The sequence below is a fragment of the Engraulis encrasicolus genome, chromosome 14 (assembly GCF_034702125.1).
Source record: "Engraulis encrasicolus isolate BLACKSEA-1 chromosome 14, IST_EnEncr_1.0, whole genome shotgun sequence".
Classification (NCBI taxonomy): domain Eukaryota; kingdom Metazoa; phylum Chordata; class Actinopteri; order Clupeiformes; family Engraulidae; genus Engraulis; species Engraulis encrasicolus.
The window spans coordinates 19,951,054-19,969,099 of record NC_085870.1 but is presented as its reverse complement, the minus strand read 5'-3'; the positions used below and the strand labels follow the sequence as shown (position 1 = coordinate 19,969,099).

Here is an 18,046-nt window from a genome sequence, read left to right as displayed (position 1 = left end):
CTAAATTGCATTTTGTTGTCTGTTTCCTGAGTAATGGCAAAAACACTGAATCTAATCTTATCTAATCTCATGTTGTCATTGTCATTGCAGGTCACCTATTTCACATCCTCTTTGTGACTCGTGACTTTCCCGTTTGATGATCATGGTCATCTTCTCTATAAATACATCTGAAGCTCCACCATCAGACTTCATATATTCTTTAAAATGCACGTGAAGGTCAGCTATTTTACATCTTTCTTTTTTGATAACCTTGTTCTTCTATCAAACTCAATTATCAGACGTCATTGGACAACAGAACAACACGTGGTATGTACAGGACTCTGAATGATCTTTTTTCATAACCAGTCAAAATGGCTAGTAGGTGTTAATTTACTAGCCAAACCTGCACTCACTAATGGGTCAAAGTGGGTAAAGCTTTCATTTCTTCTTCAGCCAAATTGAATTTTTACAAACATTTGGCCGGTTGGCAGGTGCTAATTTAGAGCCCCGCATATGCACCTTTACCTGTCACCTGTGTAACAGTATTAGTTAACATCAATGACAAAGGATTTCATTTATCCTGTACTGCTACTGAGAGGCAGATATAATGAAGCATTTTGTATTAGGCTGCAGCATGAAAATCATATAAATATGTCAGTGAAGATTCTCATTCCGATCTCATTACGAAGATTTTTAATTACGGTCATGGAGGCATTAAAGGACAGTGCACTATTTTCAATATTTAGCCCCTTTTCTGAGTTGTCTGCAATGTTTTATAATCCCCCTCACCATTTATTTCATATTTGCTGAAAAAGCAAATATGAAATAAATGGTGAGGGGTACTCTAAAACATGAAAGAGAACTCAGAAAAGGGGCTCAATTTTCAAAATAGTGCACTTCGTTGTAAAGAAGGGGATTTCGCTTTAAAATCTTGACACAACTACACAAGCTTCACAAAGAAATACATTTATCTAAAAATTGTTTAAAGGGACACTGTGTGAGATTTGTAGTTATTTATTTCCAGAATTCATTCTGCCCATTCACTAATGTTACCCTTTTCATGAATACTGACCACCACCATCAAATTCTAAGTATTCATTATGACTGGAAAAATTGCACTTTTCATATTTGAAAAGGGGGATCTTCTCCATGGTCCGTCATTTTGAATTTCCAAAAATCCTTTAAAGGTACACTGTGCAGGAATGGTCAGAAAAGGTACTGCAACTATGCTGCTCATTGAAACTGGGCTGCCTATTGCCAAATTTGATCTTTACATGAAAGTTTACTGAGTAATAAACAAATATTTTCTAGTATGGTCCAAGTAGAGTCATTTTTGCAACAAAAAATGGCTATTTTGGGAAATTAAAAATGGCGGACCATGGAGAAGATCCCCCTTTTCATGTAAGAAAAGTGCAATTTTTACAGTCATAATGAATACTTAGAATATGATGGTGGTGGTAAGTATTCATGAAAAAGGTAACATTAGTGAATGGGCAGCATGAATTCTGAAAATAAACAACTAAAAATCTCACAGAGTGTCCCTTTAAAATGTTCCTGCTATACAGACAGTATATAATATCTTACACATCTTAATAGCTATACATGGAGAGAGGGGGGAGATTGGGGGGGAAAAATCCAAATGCCCCCTTACTTGATGTGCATCTGCATTGACTGCCAAATTTGTTTTCTTTCAAAACATTTTTTTTTTCAGATCTTGGGAACAGTCTGAAAGTACAAGTGATTGCTGTTGTGTGGGAAATATGACTTCTTTAGGAGGAGCACTTTTTCATGTGTTTCTCTATGGGCTTCTCAGTGCACCATCACACCAGTTCTTTGTCAGAAACTGCAACCTTACATTGTTGCCCAACGACATCATGTGTCATGTGTCGTGTTGTGACATGGGCTTGGAAACGATTCCATTGCAGCTCCCCACTCACGTAAAGGAATTGGATATTTCCCGTAATCACATCTCAAGGATCAAGGTGACAGACATCAGGAACGTCTCAAATCTAAGAGCTCTTAATGTCTCATACAACAACATTTTAATTATCGATGATGGCACTTTCCAAGAGCTTGTTCACCTGCAAGAACTGTACATGACTGGAAATCTGCTAAAACATGTAACCAGAGGCTTTCTACAGGGACTAAGGAGCCTTACTGTGCTGCGATTAGATCACAATAAAATTGAGGATATTGACCCATCAGCTTTTGATGCACTCTCCAGTTTGACACATGTGAATCTGGCACATAACTGGCTCACAGTCATGGAGTCTGTGAAGAGCATATTACTCCTGCCAAATCTATTTGAGTTAAAAATTGAAAACAATAATATCACTGCTTTTGTGTCTCATAACCTCTCAACTAAACCTCTGCAACTACGCAGACTTGATTTCTTTTCGAACCCACTGAAGACATTTCAGATAACAAACAACATCCTTCCATACCTCAGTTATCTGGATATCTCCTATTGTGGTCATAATGGATCTTTTCTATGGATTGTGGAGGATCCATCTTTTCTGGGCTCAGTGGAGACGCTCAATGTTAGTGAACTACAAACATCAGACGATTTGACAGTAAAAATCATACAAACCTTCAATTCATCCCTAAAAACTCTCGAAATCAGTAGCTTAACAACACCACATTTTGAGGACTTTTTAGACAGAACCTGCAGTCGTATACATAGACTTTACTTAGTACAACTCAACATCTCAGTACTTAGTGACCGATTATTCAAATCGTGCCGTCAATTACAAGAAATACAATTCAGAGACACCACAACATCTGAAATGTCCTCACTTGTGTTTGAGGGACTGAATCAGCTCAAGACACTGAAAGTAAGAAATACAAAAATTTCTAAATTCAATAATATTACTCATGTTCTGCCCACAGTTTCATTGCTTGACTTTTCCAATAACAAAATAAAACAGGTCACATGCTCTGATTTCAGCAACCACACAGTTTTGACTAGGCTGTATCTTTACAAAAATCATATTGAAAAGATCAGTAAATGCACTTTCCGGTATCTTCCAAACCTTGAGATGCTATTATTGGGGTCCAATAGACTGTTAACTGTGAGAAATGTTTTTAAAGGACATCTCCCAAACATGAAGACTTTGGACTTGCACAACAATAAGATATCTAAACTATATGAGGGTACTTTCAGTAAACTTAGTGCTCTTCAATATCTGCGCATCTATAATAATCAAATACACAGCATATCAAAAAATGCTTTTGAAGGATTGCAAAATTTAAAAGAACTGGTCCTTGCAGCAAACCACCTTAAACAAAACACATTTAATGATCCAGGAATTTTTAAAGGTATGCACAACCTGGAAGTGCTAAATTTGGATGACAATTACATAGAGTTTGACACTACAAAACTTCAAAATCCACCTTTTACAATGTTAAAGTCCCTGAAAGTCCTGCTTGTTAATAGTCAGAGGCATGGGATGAGTAACTTGCCTTCGAACCTGCTGGCTGGCCTGAACTCATTGATTTCATTTCATGGAAAAAAACTCAACATTCAGTACGTCCATCCAGACACCTTCACACACACTCCCAATCTCCAATACCTGGACTTGAGCAGGAACGTATTCACGACAGAAACGTCTTTATCTCCCGGGGTATTTCATCCCATCCCTGCACTGTCAGAGCTCCATTTATCAAAAAATGTACTTCCGTCATTGACCTTTGTAATTGATGCGAACCTTTCTCACCTCCAAAATCTTCAGGTAATGAACAATCAACTTCAGGGAATCAACCAGACAATAATCCAGTCCCTTCCCAGTTTAGAGTATATTGACCTCCAAAACAACACATTCATTTGTGACTGTAGCAATGAATGGTTTCTTCACTGGGCCAAACAATCAAGACAAACCCAGGTAATATTCTTCAATAACTATCACTGTAGCTATCCGCCAGCCTTCAAAAACCAATACCTGGAAGACCTGAACACAAACTCCTGCACCATACATATTGAGTTCATTTACTTTGCAGGAAGCTCCTCCCTGGTGATTGCTACACTCATGGTGACTTTCATTTACAACTTCATGCGATTTCAGCTGGTATATGCATACTACCTTTTCCTTGCTTATCTCTATGATCGAAAGCGGCACCGGGGACAGAAGCATCATGGCTTCATGTACGATGCCTTCATTTCCTACAACTCCCAGGATGAACTTTGGGTGCTTAGGGAACTGCTGCCCAATATGGAGGCCGAACAAGGATGGAAAATGTGTCTGCACCATCGGGACTTTGAGCCAGGCAAGCCCATCATAGACAACATTGTAGACGGCATCTACAACAGCCGAAAGACAATCTGCGTGGTGACACGAAACTACTTGAGGAGCGAGTGGTGCTCCAGAGAGATTCAGGTTGCCAGCTTCAGGCTGTTTGACGAGAACAATGATGTGCTCATCCTAGTCTTCTTGGAAGACATCCCAGCACAACAGCTATCCCCATATCACAGAATGCGGAAACTGGTGAAGAGGCAAACGTACCTCTGCTGGCCCAAACCAGGGGAGGATAGGAGCATCTTCTGGCAAAAACTACGAATGGCTATGAACACCAACAAAGAAGAAAATCACATTCTTTTAGGACAGGAATAGACTTCTTTGGATTTCACTTCATCTTGATCTGTGTATGGTTATACCAGTAATGTGACAGGAATGTGATAAGAATTTTGGGATACATGGGAGTGTAATGCTGAATTTTAAAATCTTACAGAGCATTCTTTAATTGAGTTCAAAACTTAAACTTTGTGTCAAAAAATCTAAATAATCTTAAACGTAATTGATCAAAATAATGTTACATAAGGGATTTAATTAAATTAGTTAATCATGTCTCAATGATGTTATTGTCTCAAATCCTAATCATTAACATACATGTTTTAAGCTTTATAATTTAAGAAAGTAAAACTAAATAAAAATAACAAGTAATAAAAGGCAGTGCAAGTATTCCTTTAAGAGCATGCCTATATATGCAACCACATTCATTTACGATTTTTGTTTTCTACTTTTTTCCTTTAAAGATGTGGGCTCGTTTTTCAATTGAATTGTACAGTTTATAGTTAATATTAAAGTTGTAAAAAGGTGTGAAATGATTTGTCTTTCTGTCATTTGTTTACTTCATAAAACCCTGACATTTGACCAGGGGTGTGCAGACTTTTTATAGGCACTGTATACAAGCACAGACACTAATTACTTTGAAGTAAACACAGAAAAGACAGCAAATTGAATCACGTCATTAAAAATGTAATAAGTCATATGTACTAGTGGTGGGGATCTTCAATGATCTCACGATTCAATCCAATTACGATCCGGAGGGTAACGATTCGATTCGATCCGATCCGATCCGATTAAACGATGCATTGCGATGCGCAGGGACGGAGCACAAGTTTGTGACGGGGTTATGTCGAGGTCCTCTACCCATACGCTATGCTTGATGTTACAAAAGTCTAGCCTAATTGTCTGTTGTTGTTCACAACATTCGCACCCCACCAGGGCTGAGCTAAAACATTAATATTATTGTAATGTGCAATTAAAGAAAAAGAAAGAGGCGACTGTGTGGGCGCAACCGCAGCCAACAGTAATTCGTTTGTCAACCACCTTATCCAAATCGACCTCAATGCCCTCCTCCCATAGATTACTAACACATTCTATACCTCCTCCATATCCAAGATAACTGTCACGACCAAGACGCGCGGCCCCATCCTTGTCCGAAACAGATTCATTTTTAAACTGCCAGCCTTCTCGTCGATAGGCTAGATGGTTCCGCTTATCTTGGCTCTTTGGAAATATTCTTACCATTACAAAGGCTATTTTAATAGTTTCCCCCAAACTACATGAATCAAATCCCAGGAAAAGACCAACCATTATAAGTGACTCGTGGGGAGCTGTCCATGCTGGTGGTGCTTAATTTTTCCCGATATTTGCCCGTGGAGTAGTGAGTCTTTCATGTCTGCCTACATGACCTTGCGCGCCAGGGTCTGACCATGGTGCTTTTTGCCCGTGGAGTAAGGAGACTGTCTTCTTGCAAAGCAAGAAGTCATAGCACCCGAGAAAAATGCCACTCTTGTTAAAAATTACATAGGTATGCTTAGGCCTATGTCCTATTTTCAATTTCAGTCCACTGTTCAGTAGGCCTATTAGGCTGCAATCAAATTCAATAGCCTATGCTCATCCACATGCACGCGAAAAACAATAACCCAAGCGGCGGGACTAATTCGATTATATTCCTTCCAAAAATGTCCGAACGTCACAAAAATCAGTTATTTGCATTGTCCGTAATTATACCAAACAAAAAGGTATCAATAGAAGAAATCAAGTCTTCAGTTTCGATAATCCACGTTACAAATCCTCAACAACAGCAAGCCATTCCTTCTCTGCTATGAGGCTGGCAACGGAACAAGTGCAGACAGTAGGCTATATGACCACGTTGATGCTGCACGGCTTGAAAGGATTCTGTCTAAATTAAATATCTTGGATAGCCTATATAGACCTAGGCCTAACTAGATGTGTTGCAATACAGATTCATTTTCTATAGCCAGAAGTGTTCCGTTGGACTGACGAAACCGAACACGATCAAGTTTGCAACTTCTTTCCCTCATGCGCTGTCCGTCAGCACCACCTGTCATTAGACGTCCGATTAGCTTTCATTACGTGCTGAGGGAAAAACCCTCGCCATTAGGCCTATGTGCTGTTGCACTGTTGTGAGGGATATCACCAAATAATTTAGATAAAAGTCAGAACATTATTTTGGCAATGAAAGGCACACAGGTGGCTGGAAGCTCAAGCAGTCTTCAGTCTGTTCATTTAAGTTTGTTTGGTGCTCTTGGATATCGGGGATCAGTTCATGTAGAGAGAAGAGTTCATCCAGGCACTCCAAAATAAGGTGTCCAACCGGGAAGTTACATTAAAAAGCCTTTAATGGTACTGGGCTGGGGTTACATTAAAAAGCCGACAAGTTTCGACCTCACCAGGTCTTCATCAGGGCTACGTTCACCATTGAAAAGAAAGGCCTCCCTTAAATAGTGAAATCACCACATGTGACCCATTACGCACTACACACATTTGCGCACACCAGAGAAAACAAAGGTTAAAAAATAGCCTGGGGTAATAAGTGATGCCACAGAAAAAAAATGACCAGAAGTACAAATAAGCATCACAAAAAACAAGTAAAATCAATATCCTCATTTAGACCAGGATAGCGCATGGCATCCAGTTGGTGTATCCAAAAAGTCTCCCTCTGATTAAGTCTTTTTAGCCTGTCCCCACCCCTCGGAAGAGGTTTGATATGTTCGACGCCCTGTATGCGCAGCAGAGAATCATTTTTACCATGGTATTCATTGAAATGTTTCGCCATGGGATAGTCAAAATTGCCCATTCTGATAGCATATTTATGTTCTGCTAGCCTATCTCGAATGCGCCTTTTTGTGCGTCCGATATAAAAGAACCCTTCAGCGCAAGGACAAGTTAGGCGGTATATGACAAATGTAGAATTGCAATTAATGAAATCTCTCTGTCCAAATTCTTTCGTGGTTTTAGTATCCACAAAAGATTTGGCTTGTGTAACATTTGGGCAGTGGGGGCAGTTCATACATCTATGAACTGTCGTAACAAAAAAGGACGGGACTGCTGGTGGCGATGATGTTTCTTTTTGGTCAATAACGTGTTGCGTTGTAGGGAGCGCGCTTCACTGTATGCGTTTTGGATGGCTTCCTTGGAATATTCATTAACTAATATTAACTTTCTGGATTTGACGATATATAAAGACGCGGAGGGACAGGTGCACACCACCTTATTCAGAAAGGCGACCTCTCGGAACACCATTCTGAGAGCGGATTCATTCCATCCCCCGCATCTCATTAGAAATATTCCACACGGTCAATTCCAGAGATTAAGGCGTATCTGTAATTTCGAAAATGATTTTCACGAGCAGGCCGAGCTGATGGAGAAAAGATTCAGTGATAGAGCCTATCACCCTGAAGCAATCCAAAACGCATACAGTGAAGCGCGTTCCCTACAACGCAACACGTTATTGACCAAAAAGAAACATCATCAACACCAGCAGTCCCGTCCTTTTTTTGTTACGACATATAGTACACAAGCGACGCAGATCAGGCAAATTATTAAGAACAATTGGTCCATTATTGAAAGTGATGCGCAACTACGTGAGGTGTTCCCAGAACCATCCGTGGTGTCTTTAAAGAGTGCACCCAGCCTAGGAGATAAATTAATGCGCTCTTACCTACAGGTGAAAAAGAGAGAAACCTGGCTGCGTAAACCCATTGGCACCTATAGATGTATGAACTGCCCTCACTGCCCAAATGTTACACAAGCCAAATCTTTTGTGGATACTAAAACCACGAGAGAATTTGGACAGAGAGATTTAATTAATTGCAATTCTACATTTGTCACATACCGCCTAACTTGTCCTTGCGCTGAAGGGTTCTTTTATATCGGACGCACAAAAAGGCGCATGCGAGATAGGCTAGCAGAACATAAATATGCTATCAGAGTGGGCAATTTTGACTATCCCATGGCGAAACATTTCAATGAATACCATGGTAAAAATGATTCTCTGCTGCGCATGCAGGGCGTCGAACATATCAAACCTCTTCCGAGGGGTGGGGACAGGCTAAAAAGACTTAATCAGAGGGAGACTTTTTGGATACACCAACTGGATGCCATGCGCTATCCTGGTCTAAATGAGGATATTGATTTTACTTGTTTTTTGTGATGCTTATTTGTACTTCTGGTCATTTTTTTTCTGTGGCATCACTTATTACCCCAGGCTATTTTTTTATCTTTGTTTTCTCAGGTGTGCGCAAATGTGTGTAGTGCGTAATGGGTCACATGTGGTGATTTCACTATTTAAGGGAGGCCTTTCTTTTCAATGGTGAACGTAGCCCTGATGAAGACCTGGTGAGGTCGAAACATGTCGGCTTTTTAATGTAACCCCAGCCCAGTACCATTAAAGCCTTTTTAATGTAACTTCCCGTTTGGACACCTTATTTTGGAGTGCTTGGATGAACTCTTCTCTCTACATGAACTTGATCCCCGATATCCAAGAGCACCAAACAAACTTAAATGAACAGACTGAAGACTGCTTGAGCTTCCAGCCACCTGTGTGCCTTTCATTGCCAAAATAATGTTCTGACTTTTATCTAAATTATTTGGTGATATCCCTCACAACAGTGCAACAGCACATAGGCCTAATGGCGAGGGTTTTTCCCTCAGCACGTAATGAAAGCTAATCGGACGTCTAATGACAGGTGGTGCTGACGGACAGCGCATGAGGGAAAGAAGTTGCAAACTTGATCGTGTTCGGTTTCGTCAGTCCAACGGAACACTTCTGGCTATAGAAAATGAATCTGTATTGCAACACATCTAGTTAGGCCTAGGTCTATATAGGCTATCCAAGATATTTAATTTAGACAGAATCCTTTCAAGCCGTGCAGCATCAACGTGGTCATATAGCCTACTGTCTGCACTTGTTCCGTTTCCAGCCTCATAGCAGAGAAGGAATGGCTTGCTGTTGTTGAGGATTTGTAACGTGGATTATCGAAACTGAAGACTTGATTTCTTCTATTGATACCTTTTTGTTTGGTATAATTACGGACAATGCAAATAACTGATTTTTGTGACGTTCGGACATTCTTGGAAGGAATATAATCGAATTAGTCCCGCCGCTTGGGTTATTGTTTTTCGCGTGCATGTGGATGAGCATAGGCTATTGAATTTGATTGCAGCCTAATAGGCCTACTTAACAGTGGACTGAAATTGAAAATAGGACATAGGCCTAAGCATACCTATGTAATTTTTAACAAGAGTGGCATTTTTCTCGGGTGCTATGACTTCTTGCTTTGCAAGAAGACAGTCTCCTTACTCCACGGGCAAAAAGCACCATGGTCAGACCCTGGCGCGCAAGGTCATGTAGGCAGACATGAAAGACTCACTACTCCACGGGCAAATATCGGGAAAAATTAAGCACCACCAGCATGGACAGCTCCCCACGAGTCACTTAAAATGGTTGGTCTTTTCCTGGGATTTGATTCATGTCGTTTGGGGGAAACTATTAACACATTGAATACCGGCGGTGCTCACGGAATTATGCCGTAGAATACCAGCGTTCTAAGCCCTTTTTTGACGTTTTTTGTAGACTCACAGCTTATTATGTGATAGGGCCACTGAAATATGTTATGACTCGTTCGAAAGTGGAGACGCTGCCCTCTTAGTAGGTGAAAACTGTGTGTCTCTACGAGCTTTTATTGCCGAGTAAACCCACGCTAAACCGAAGCGGGTATCCATGGAATTCAGCTACAATCGGAGATATTGAGGTTTTTGTGAAGGGTGCGCTTCTTCAGAATGTGACGAGTTTGAAAGGGGATGAGTTGGTTTTAATCACAATTTGGTGCAAGGTTAGCTCTGAACACACATCTTCCTGCTCGTTCAAGACACACCTCTGCTCTAAACCACTACGACACCGGCAATCAATGCCCTTCGAAATCCACGTTTTTCACACAGACTGAACACAAGCTCTTTGCACACATGCAGAAGGTCGGACATTTGCTAAAATAGTTCCAGATGACTCCCGAAATAATAGCCCAACATTGACAACAAATGCCAATGATATGATGCTTAGATGTAGCCCATCCGATCCATATGTAGCCATCTATGCTAGCTTCTGGCTTTTCACATACAGGAAGACAGTTCAACATGGGGGTGAATAATCAAATACATAAACTTATCTGGTTGGCGATCAAACTTCCAAATCGGAGCGCATTACTCCAATTACCAATTCGGGTGCCATTTTGATCCAAGGATCTGGTAAAGGTCTAGGTAGCAAGCCCAGAAAGTTCAAGATACTCCTGGCACGATATACAATGGTCTCTGTGTTTACCTATTGCGTGAAGTCAGACACAATACACGCTACCGATCGTAGGCTACTAGGGAAACAACAACATAGCACGATTCACGAATACGGCAGCACACCTCCTGCTCTGTCACACTACGACACCAGCAATCGATGCCCTTTGAAATCCCCGTTTTTCACGTGGACTGAACACAAACTCTTTGCACACATGCAGAGGGTGAGACATTTGCTAAAATAGCTCCCGATGACTCCCGAAATAATAGCCCAACATTGACAACAAATCCAAATGATATGATGCTTAGATGTAGCCTAGCCCATCCGATCCGAATCATATGCGGTGGCAGATGGACACTCCCAACTGAGATCGCTCCCGGACGTGTAATACTAGTCCCAGGTGTTTCTATCACTCCCGGACGTGTAGTCCCACCCGATTATATTTCACATATTATCATACACTGCCACATACAAGCAATTTAAGGTTAGAGTTAGGTTAGGGTTAGAAACAAAAAACTAACATCAAAAAGATAACTAGCTCCGTTATATGGCGGTGGGATCGATAGTCTGGCTAGTGGGGGCGAGCCGACAGGGGAGCGTCCTGCGTTGGGAGCGACAATCAGGGAATCATGATATGTAGCCATGCTAGCTTCTGGCTTCTCACATACAGGAAGACACAGAAACTTATCTTTTTGGCGATCAAACGTCCAAATCGGAGCGCATTACTCCAATCACATATCGGGTGCCATTTGGATCCAAGGATCTGGTAAAGGTCTAGCAAGTCCAGAAAGTTCAAGATACTCCAGGCACGATATACAATGGTGTTTACCTATTGCGTGAAGTCAGAGACAACACATGCTACAGTGACCGTACTAGGGAAATCAATGCAGGCAGCGCGATAGGCGACATGGGTTGGCATCCAGACATCTCGGTAAGTTAAATTAAAATATCCAAATCATAACACTCAAACATCATAACAATCAAACAACTTTGGACTGCAAATGTTGTCATTTATGTCCATCACAGAGCTACCAAAATCACATATATTGTCCATTGAAGGGTGTAGATTCAAAATATGATATTTAAATGCAAAAACGTATTTTTGCGTTTTGGTATACAACGCATGGGCGTGAAAAACGCATTATTACGTCGTCGGTACTCAATGTGTTAAAATAGACTTTGTAATGGTAAGAATATTTCCAAAGAGCCAAGATGGGGCTTAAGATCAATATGGGCCAGGTTTGTCTCCGTGCGTACACACATACACACACACACACACACTCTCTCTCTCTCTCTCTCTCTCTCTCTCTCTCTCTCTCTCTCTCTCTCTCTCGCCACAGACCCACGCAAGTGCAAGACAAGTTTTCACCACCTCGTGAAGTGTTTAGACCTGGCTTATTTAATGTCGTTGTAAATTGGTGTAATGTAGCAGAAAGTGCAGACATTCGCTGGACTCGTTGCACGCAACAAGTTGTGAAATGATTTCTTAACGGTTTTAACCGCATCATTCGCGACTCTCGAGCAGTTTGAGAACTGAGAAGAATGAGAGAGAGGGCAGTGACTACCATGTCACTGAGTATGTGTGTGCTGTGCCTACTGAATCCAAGTGCAGAAAAAACATATCCATATAAATTATTACATAATGCACCATGTTATTACATTTCCATCAAAAAAAAAAGTTGCGGCCGCATTCCGTAATAAATTTCGCATTTTGTAATAATTTATTACAAGATGAGAAAAAAGTTATTACGAAATGCGTTCAAGAAATGTATTACGAAATGCGTAAATTATTACACAATGCGGCAATTGTCACCGCATTATGTAATAATTTGTTACCTTATTACATATTGCACCGTTATTACATAATGCGGCGTTACAAACGTTCATATCCAGGAATGTCCCAGGCTGTCAAGACAGAGCCGTTATGTGATTAGCTGAATCAAACATGTCAGTGCAGCGTCCAGAGCGAATAAAACTAATTCATGGCGAAACTTCTTCAACCACCCCAGCTACCTGGGTCGCGTTGGTAGCGCTTGATGTACACAGGGCATTATGTCTTGCAGGATTACTCACATTGTCTTTCAACATGAGTGCAATGATTTTCTTCAATGGAAATAAGCCTATTCTTCAAACAGCCAAAGCTCATTGGGTCTTTGTCGAACATCGAGCACAGATAAACTGGGTAAATAATCACACAATTAGTGTATCAAATGATGTCATACCTCTGGCAATTCTGAGCATCTAATTTCTTTCATTGCCACATATGATTAGTTTTGGTGTCTTTGGTTCACTGTGCTGCTATTACTTCTGCTTGCTTAAATAAGCACTTTTAGGTCAGCTATTTCATCACATCCTCTTTGGTGTCTCATGACTCGTGTTCTGGTGATGCCAGGCTCATATTGTGCATCAGAAACTTTGTCGTCTCACTTAATCACACTGCACAGCAAGATACGGTACGTACCCTTACCTGCTACATCTTTTAGTATCAATAGCTTTATGATAAACCTAAGGATTCCATTAAAGGTGCACTGTGTAATATGTCAGTGGTTTATTTCCAGAATTCATGCTGCCCATTCACAAATATTACCTTTTTCATGAATGCTTATCACCATCATCAAATTCTAAGTACAGTATTCATTATGACTCGGAAAATTGCACTTTCCATACTTGCCATATTGCCATACAATTCCAGAGATGGGAATTTTTGGCTGAAAAACTTGCTGTACTTTGGTCATACCAGTATATAGTGCTAGTACATATTTACTACTAGTATATCTCTGGTACAATATTAGTTCATTATTTGGTAATGAAAAGATCAAATTTGGCACTAGACAGCACAGTTGCAATGAGCAGTCTATTTGCAATACCTACTCCGGCCGCCATCTTACACAATGCACATTTAATGTTGTACATCTAAGAATGGGCAAGCGCAATGAAACCGTATTGGGTTTCAATGTACAATGAACCTCATATGAATATGTGAAGATTCCCATTTATTCCAGTCATGCTAACATCTGCGGTCGGAAATGGGCACCAGCAGGCTACTCATTTGGCCTGAATGCACAGAGAGAGAGAGAGAGAGAAAGAGAGAGAGAGAGAGAGAGAAAGAGAGAGAGAGAGAGAGATGAGAGAGAGAATCATTGCTTTTTGATACGTGTGAACTGACTGCCAATTCATTTCCTTTCCAAATAATCTATTTCAGAACATGAAGACAGCCTGAAACTACAAGTGATTGTGGTGTGGGAAATATGACTTCTTTAGGAGGAGCACTTTTTCACATATTTCTCTATGGGCTTTTCAGTGCACCATCACACCAGTTCTTTGTCAGATACTGCAACCTCACCGTGTTGCCCAAAGACACCATGTGTCATGTGTCGTGCTGTGATATGGGCTTGAAAATTGTTCCGCTGCCACTCCCTACTCACGTAAAGGAACTGGATCTTTCCCGCAATCACATCTCAAAGATCAAGGTGACAGACTTCAGGAACGTCTCAAATCTAAGAGCTCTTAATGTGTCTTACAACAACATTTCATGGATAGAAGACAGCGCTTTCCAAGATCTTGTTCACCTGCAAGAGCTCTACATGACTAGGAATCGGCTGAAACATATAACCAGAGGATTTCTACAGGGACCAGTGAGCCTCACTGTGCTGCGACTGGATCAAAATAAAATTGAGGACATTGACCCATCAGCTTTCCTTGACCTTTCCAACTTGACACATGTAAATCTGGCACATAACCGGCTCACAGTCATGGAGTCTGTGAAGAGCATTTTACATTTGCCAAATTTATTTGAGATCAAAATTGAAAACAACAGCATTACTAGTTTTGTGTCTCATAACCTTTCAACTAAACCTCTGCAACTACGGAGACTTGATTTATTTTCGAACCCACTGAAGACTTTTCGGATAACAAACAACATCCTTCCATACCTTGGATATCTGGATATCTCCACCTGTAGCTACGTGTATAATGGGTCTTTGCAATGGATTGTGGAGGATGCATCTTTTCTTGGTGCAGTGGAGACACTCAATGTGAGTGGACTTCAAACTTTAGAAGATTTGACAGTAAAAATTGTACAAACCTTTAATTCATCCCTGAAAACTCTCCAAATCAGCGAATTATCAACACCAGGTTTTCAGGACTTTTTTCAAAGAACCTGCAGCCATCTACAAACTCTAATCTTAGAACAACCCAATATCCATGTGCTAAGTGACAGCTTCTTCAAATCATGCCACCAATTACGAGTAATTCATTTTAGAGACAACACAACATCTAAAATGTCCGCACTTGCATTTGAAGGATTGAATCAACTCAAGACATTGAAAGTAAGAAGTACAAAAATTACTGAACTTAATAATGTCACACACATTCTCCCTTCACTGTCACTACTTGACTTTTCTAATAACAATATAGATCATGTCACATGTTCTGATTTCAACAACCTAACTCTTTTGGAAAGACTTTACCTTTACGGCAATGACATTAACATGATTAGGAATTGTACTTTTCAGTATCTTCCAAACCTGCAAGTGCTACTATTGGGCTCGAATAAACTTTTAGATGTGAGACACATTTTTAATGGTCATCTTCCAAAACTGATGACTTTAGATTTGCACAGCAATAAGATAAGTAAACTAAATGGGTGGACTTTCAGTGGATTGAATGCTCTTAAATATCTGCGCATCTATGATAATCAAATAATCAGCATATCAAAAAATGCTTTTGAAGGATTGCAAAATTTAAAAGAACTGGTCCTTACAGCAAACCACCTTAAACAAAACACATTTAATGATCCAGGAATTTTTAAAGGTATGCACAACCTGGAAGTGCTAAATTTGGATGACAATTACATAGAGTTTGACACTACAAAACTTCAAAATCCACCTTTTACAATGTTAAAGTCCCTGAAAGTCCTGCTTGTTAACAGCCAGAGGCATGGGATGAGTAACTTGCCTTCAAACCTACTGGCTGGCCTGAACTCATTGATTTCATTTCATGGAGAAAACCTCAACATTCAGTACGTCCATCAAGACACCTTCACACACACTCCCAATCTCCAGTACCTGGACTTGAGCAGGAACGTATTCACGACAGAATCTTCTTTATCCTCAGGGGTATTTCATCCCATCCCTGCACTGTCAGAGCTCCGTTTATCAAAAAATTTACTTCCGTCATTGACCTTTGTAATTGATGCAAACCTTTCTCAACTCCAAAATCTTCAGGTGATGAACAATCAACTTCAGGGAATCAACCAGACAATAATCCAGTCCCTTCCCAGTTTAGAGTATGTTGACCTCCAAAACAACACATTCATTTGTGACTGTAGCAATGAATGGTTTCTTCACTGGGCCAAACAATCAAGACAAACCCAGGTAATATACTTTAATAATTATCACTGTAGCTATCCCCCAGCCTTCAAAAACCAACACCTGGAAGACCTGAACACAAACTCCTGCACCATAAATATTGAATTCATTTACTTTGCAGGAAGCTCCTCCCTGGTGATTGCTACACTCTTGGTGACTTTCATTTACAACTTCATGCGATTTCAGCTGGTATATGCATACTACCTTTTCCTTGCTTATCTCTATGATCGAAAGCGGCACAGAGGACAGAAGCATCATGGCTTCATGTACGATGCCTTCATTTCCTACAACTCCCAGGATGAACTTTGGGTGCTTAGGGAACTGCTGCCCAATATGGAGGCCGAACAAGGATGGAAACTGTGTCTGCACCATCGGGACTTTGAGCCAGGCAAGCCCATCATTGACAACATTGTAGACGGCATCTACAACAGCCGAAAGACAATTTGCGTGGTGACACGGAACTACTTGAGGAGCGAGTGGTGCTCCAGGGAGATTCAGGTGGCCAGCTTCAGGCTGTTTGACGAGAACAATGATGTGCTCATCCTGGTCTTCTTGGAAGACATCCCAGCACAACAGCTATCCCCATATCACAGAATGCGGAAACTGGTGAAGAAGCAAACATACCTCTGCTGGCCCAAACCAGGGGAGGATAGGAGCATCTTCTGGCAAAAACTACGAATGGCCATGAGAACTAATCACATTCTTTTAGGACAGGAGTAGACTTCTTTGGATTTCACTTTATCTTGATCTGTGTATGGTTACACCAGTAATGTGACAGGAATGTGATAAGAATTTTGGGATACATGGGAGTGTAATGCTGAATTTTAAAATCTTACAGAGCATTCTTTTCAACTTTGTGTCTAAACATCTAAATAATCTTAAACGTAATTGATCAAAATAATGTTACATAAGGGATTTAATTAAATTAGTTAATCATGTCTCAATGCATGCAACTATTGATGTTATTGTTTCAAATCCTAATCATTAACATACATGTTTTAAGCTTTATAATTTCTGTATAAAAAGAAGACGATCCGCACACTTGGGGTCTATTTTTGTGCAAAGAAGCTTTACTTGACTTGCAAGCTTTCGGTCCTTAGACCTTCATAAGGCACAACTTAAGCTTTATAATTAAAAAAAACTTAAAATAATAAAAAAATAAAAAGTAATAAAAGGCAGTGCAAGTAGTCTTTTAAGAGCATGCCTATATATGTAACCATATTAATTTACGATTTTTGTTTTCTACTTTTTTCCTTTAAAGATGTGGGCTTGTTTTTCAATTGAATTGTTCAGTTTATAGTTAATATTAAAGTTGTAAAAAGGTGTGAAATTATTTGTCTTTCTGTCATTTGTTTACTTCATAAAAACCTGACATTTGACCAGGGGTGTGTAACTTAGACTTTTTATAGGCACTGTATACATGCACAGACACTAGTTCCAATTTGAAGTAAATACAGAAAAGACAGCAAATTGAATCATGTCATTAAAAATGTAATAACCCCTTAAGACACGGCATTATAAATTAGCTGTTACTAGAGTGGCAATGATCAAGTCGTAATGTATAACTAAAGGCGCCGTGCGCTGTCATAGTAGTGTAGTACTATAGTAGTTAACTTGCAATGCCTATTACAGCGTGCCACAGGAGGTACGGCGTGCATTAAGGGGCTACGTCATATGTACCAAAGATTGCATAAAGCACTCTATCTAAATATTGTGAGATAACACGGTCTGGGAGCAGAGAGAGCCTCCATCATGTAATGATGCAACCCAGAGACCATGAAAGTTCACCAAGCTGATAGATGTGGCCTCTTCTCCATGAGCCCCTTTAT

The 18,046-nt window shown here is 40.2% G+C and overlaps 3 protein-coding genes across 4 annotated transcripts in view; 2 read left to right on the top strand and 1 right to left on the bottom strand.

Annotated features, from left to right (window-relative positions):
* snta1 (syntrophin, alpha 1) overlaps positions 1 to 18,046 on the bottom strand; it is a 96,426-nt gene that overhangs the window by 63,767 nt on the left and 14,613 nt on the right. The window lies entirely within an intron of this gene.
* LOC134462228 (toll-like receptor 13) lies at positions 1,524 to 7,558 on the top strand. The gene has a single exon (XM_063215142.1). It carries the CDS (start codon positions 1,740 to 1,742, stop codon positions 4,584 to 4,586), a length of 2,847 nt encoding a protein of 948 aa, XP_063071212.1. The 5' UTR covers positions 1,524 to 1,739; the 3' UTR covers positions 4,587 to 7,558.
* LOC134462229 (toll-like receptor 13) lies at positions 12,538 to 17,059 on the top strand. The gene has a single exon (XM_063215143.1). It carries the CDS (start codon positions 14,097 to 14,099, stop codon positions 16,935 to 16,937), a length of 2,841 nt encoding a protein of 946 aa, XP_063071213.1. The 5' UTR covers positions 12,538 to 14,096; the 3' UTR covers positions 16,938 to 17,059.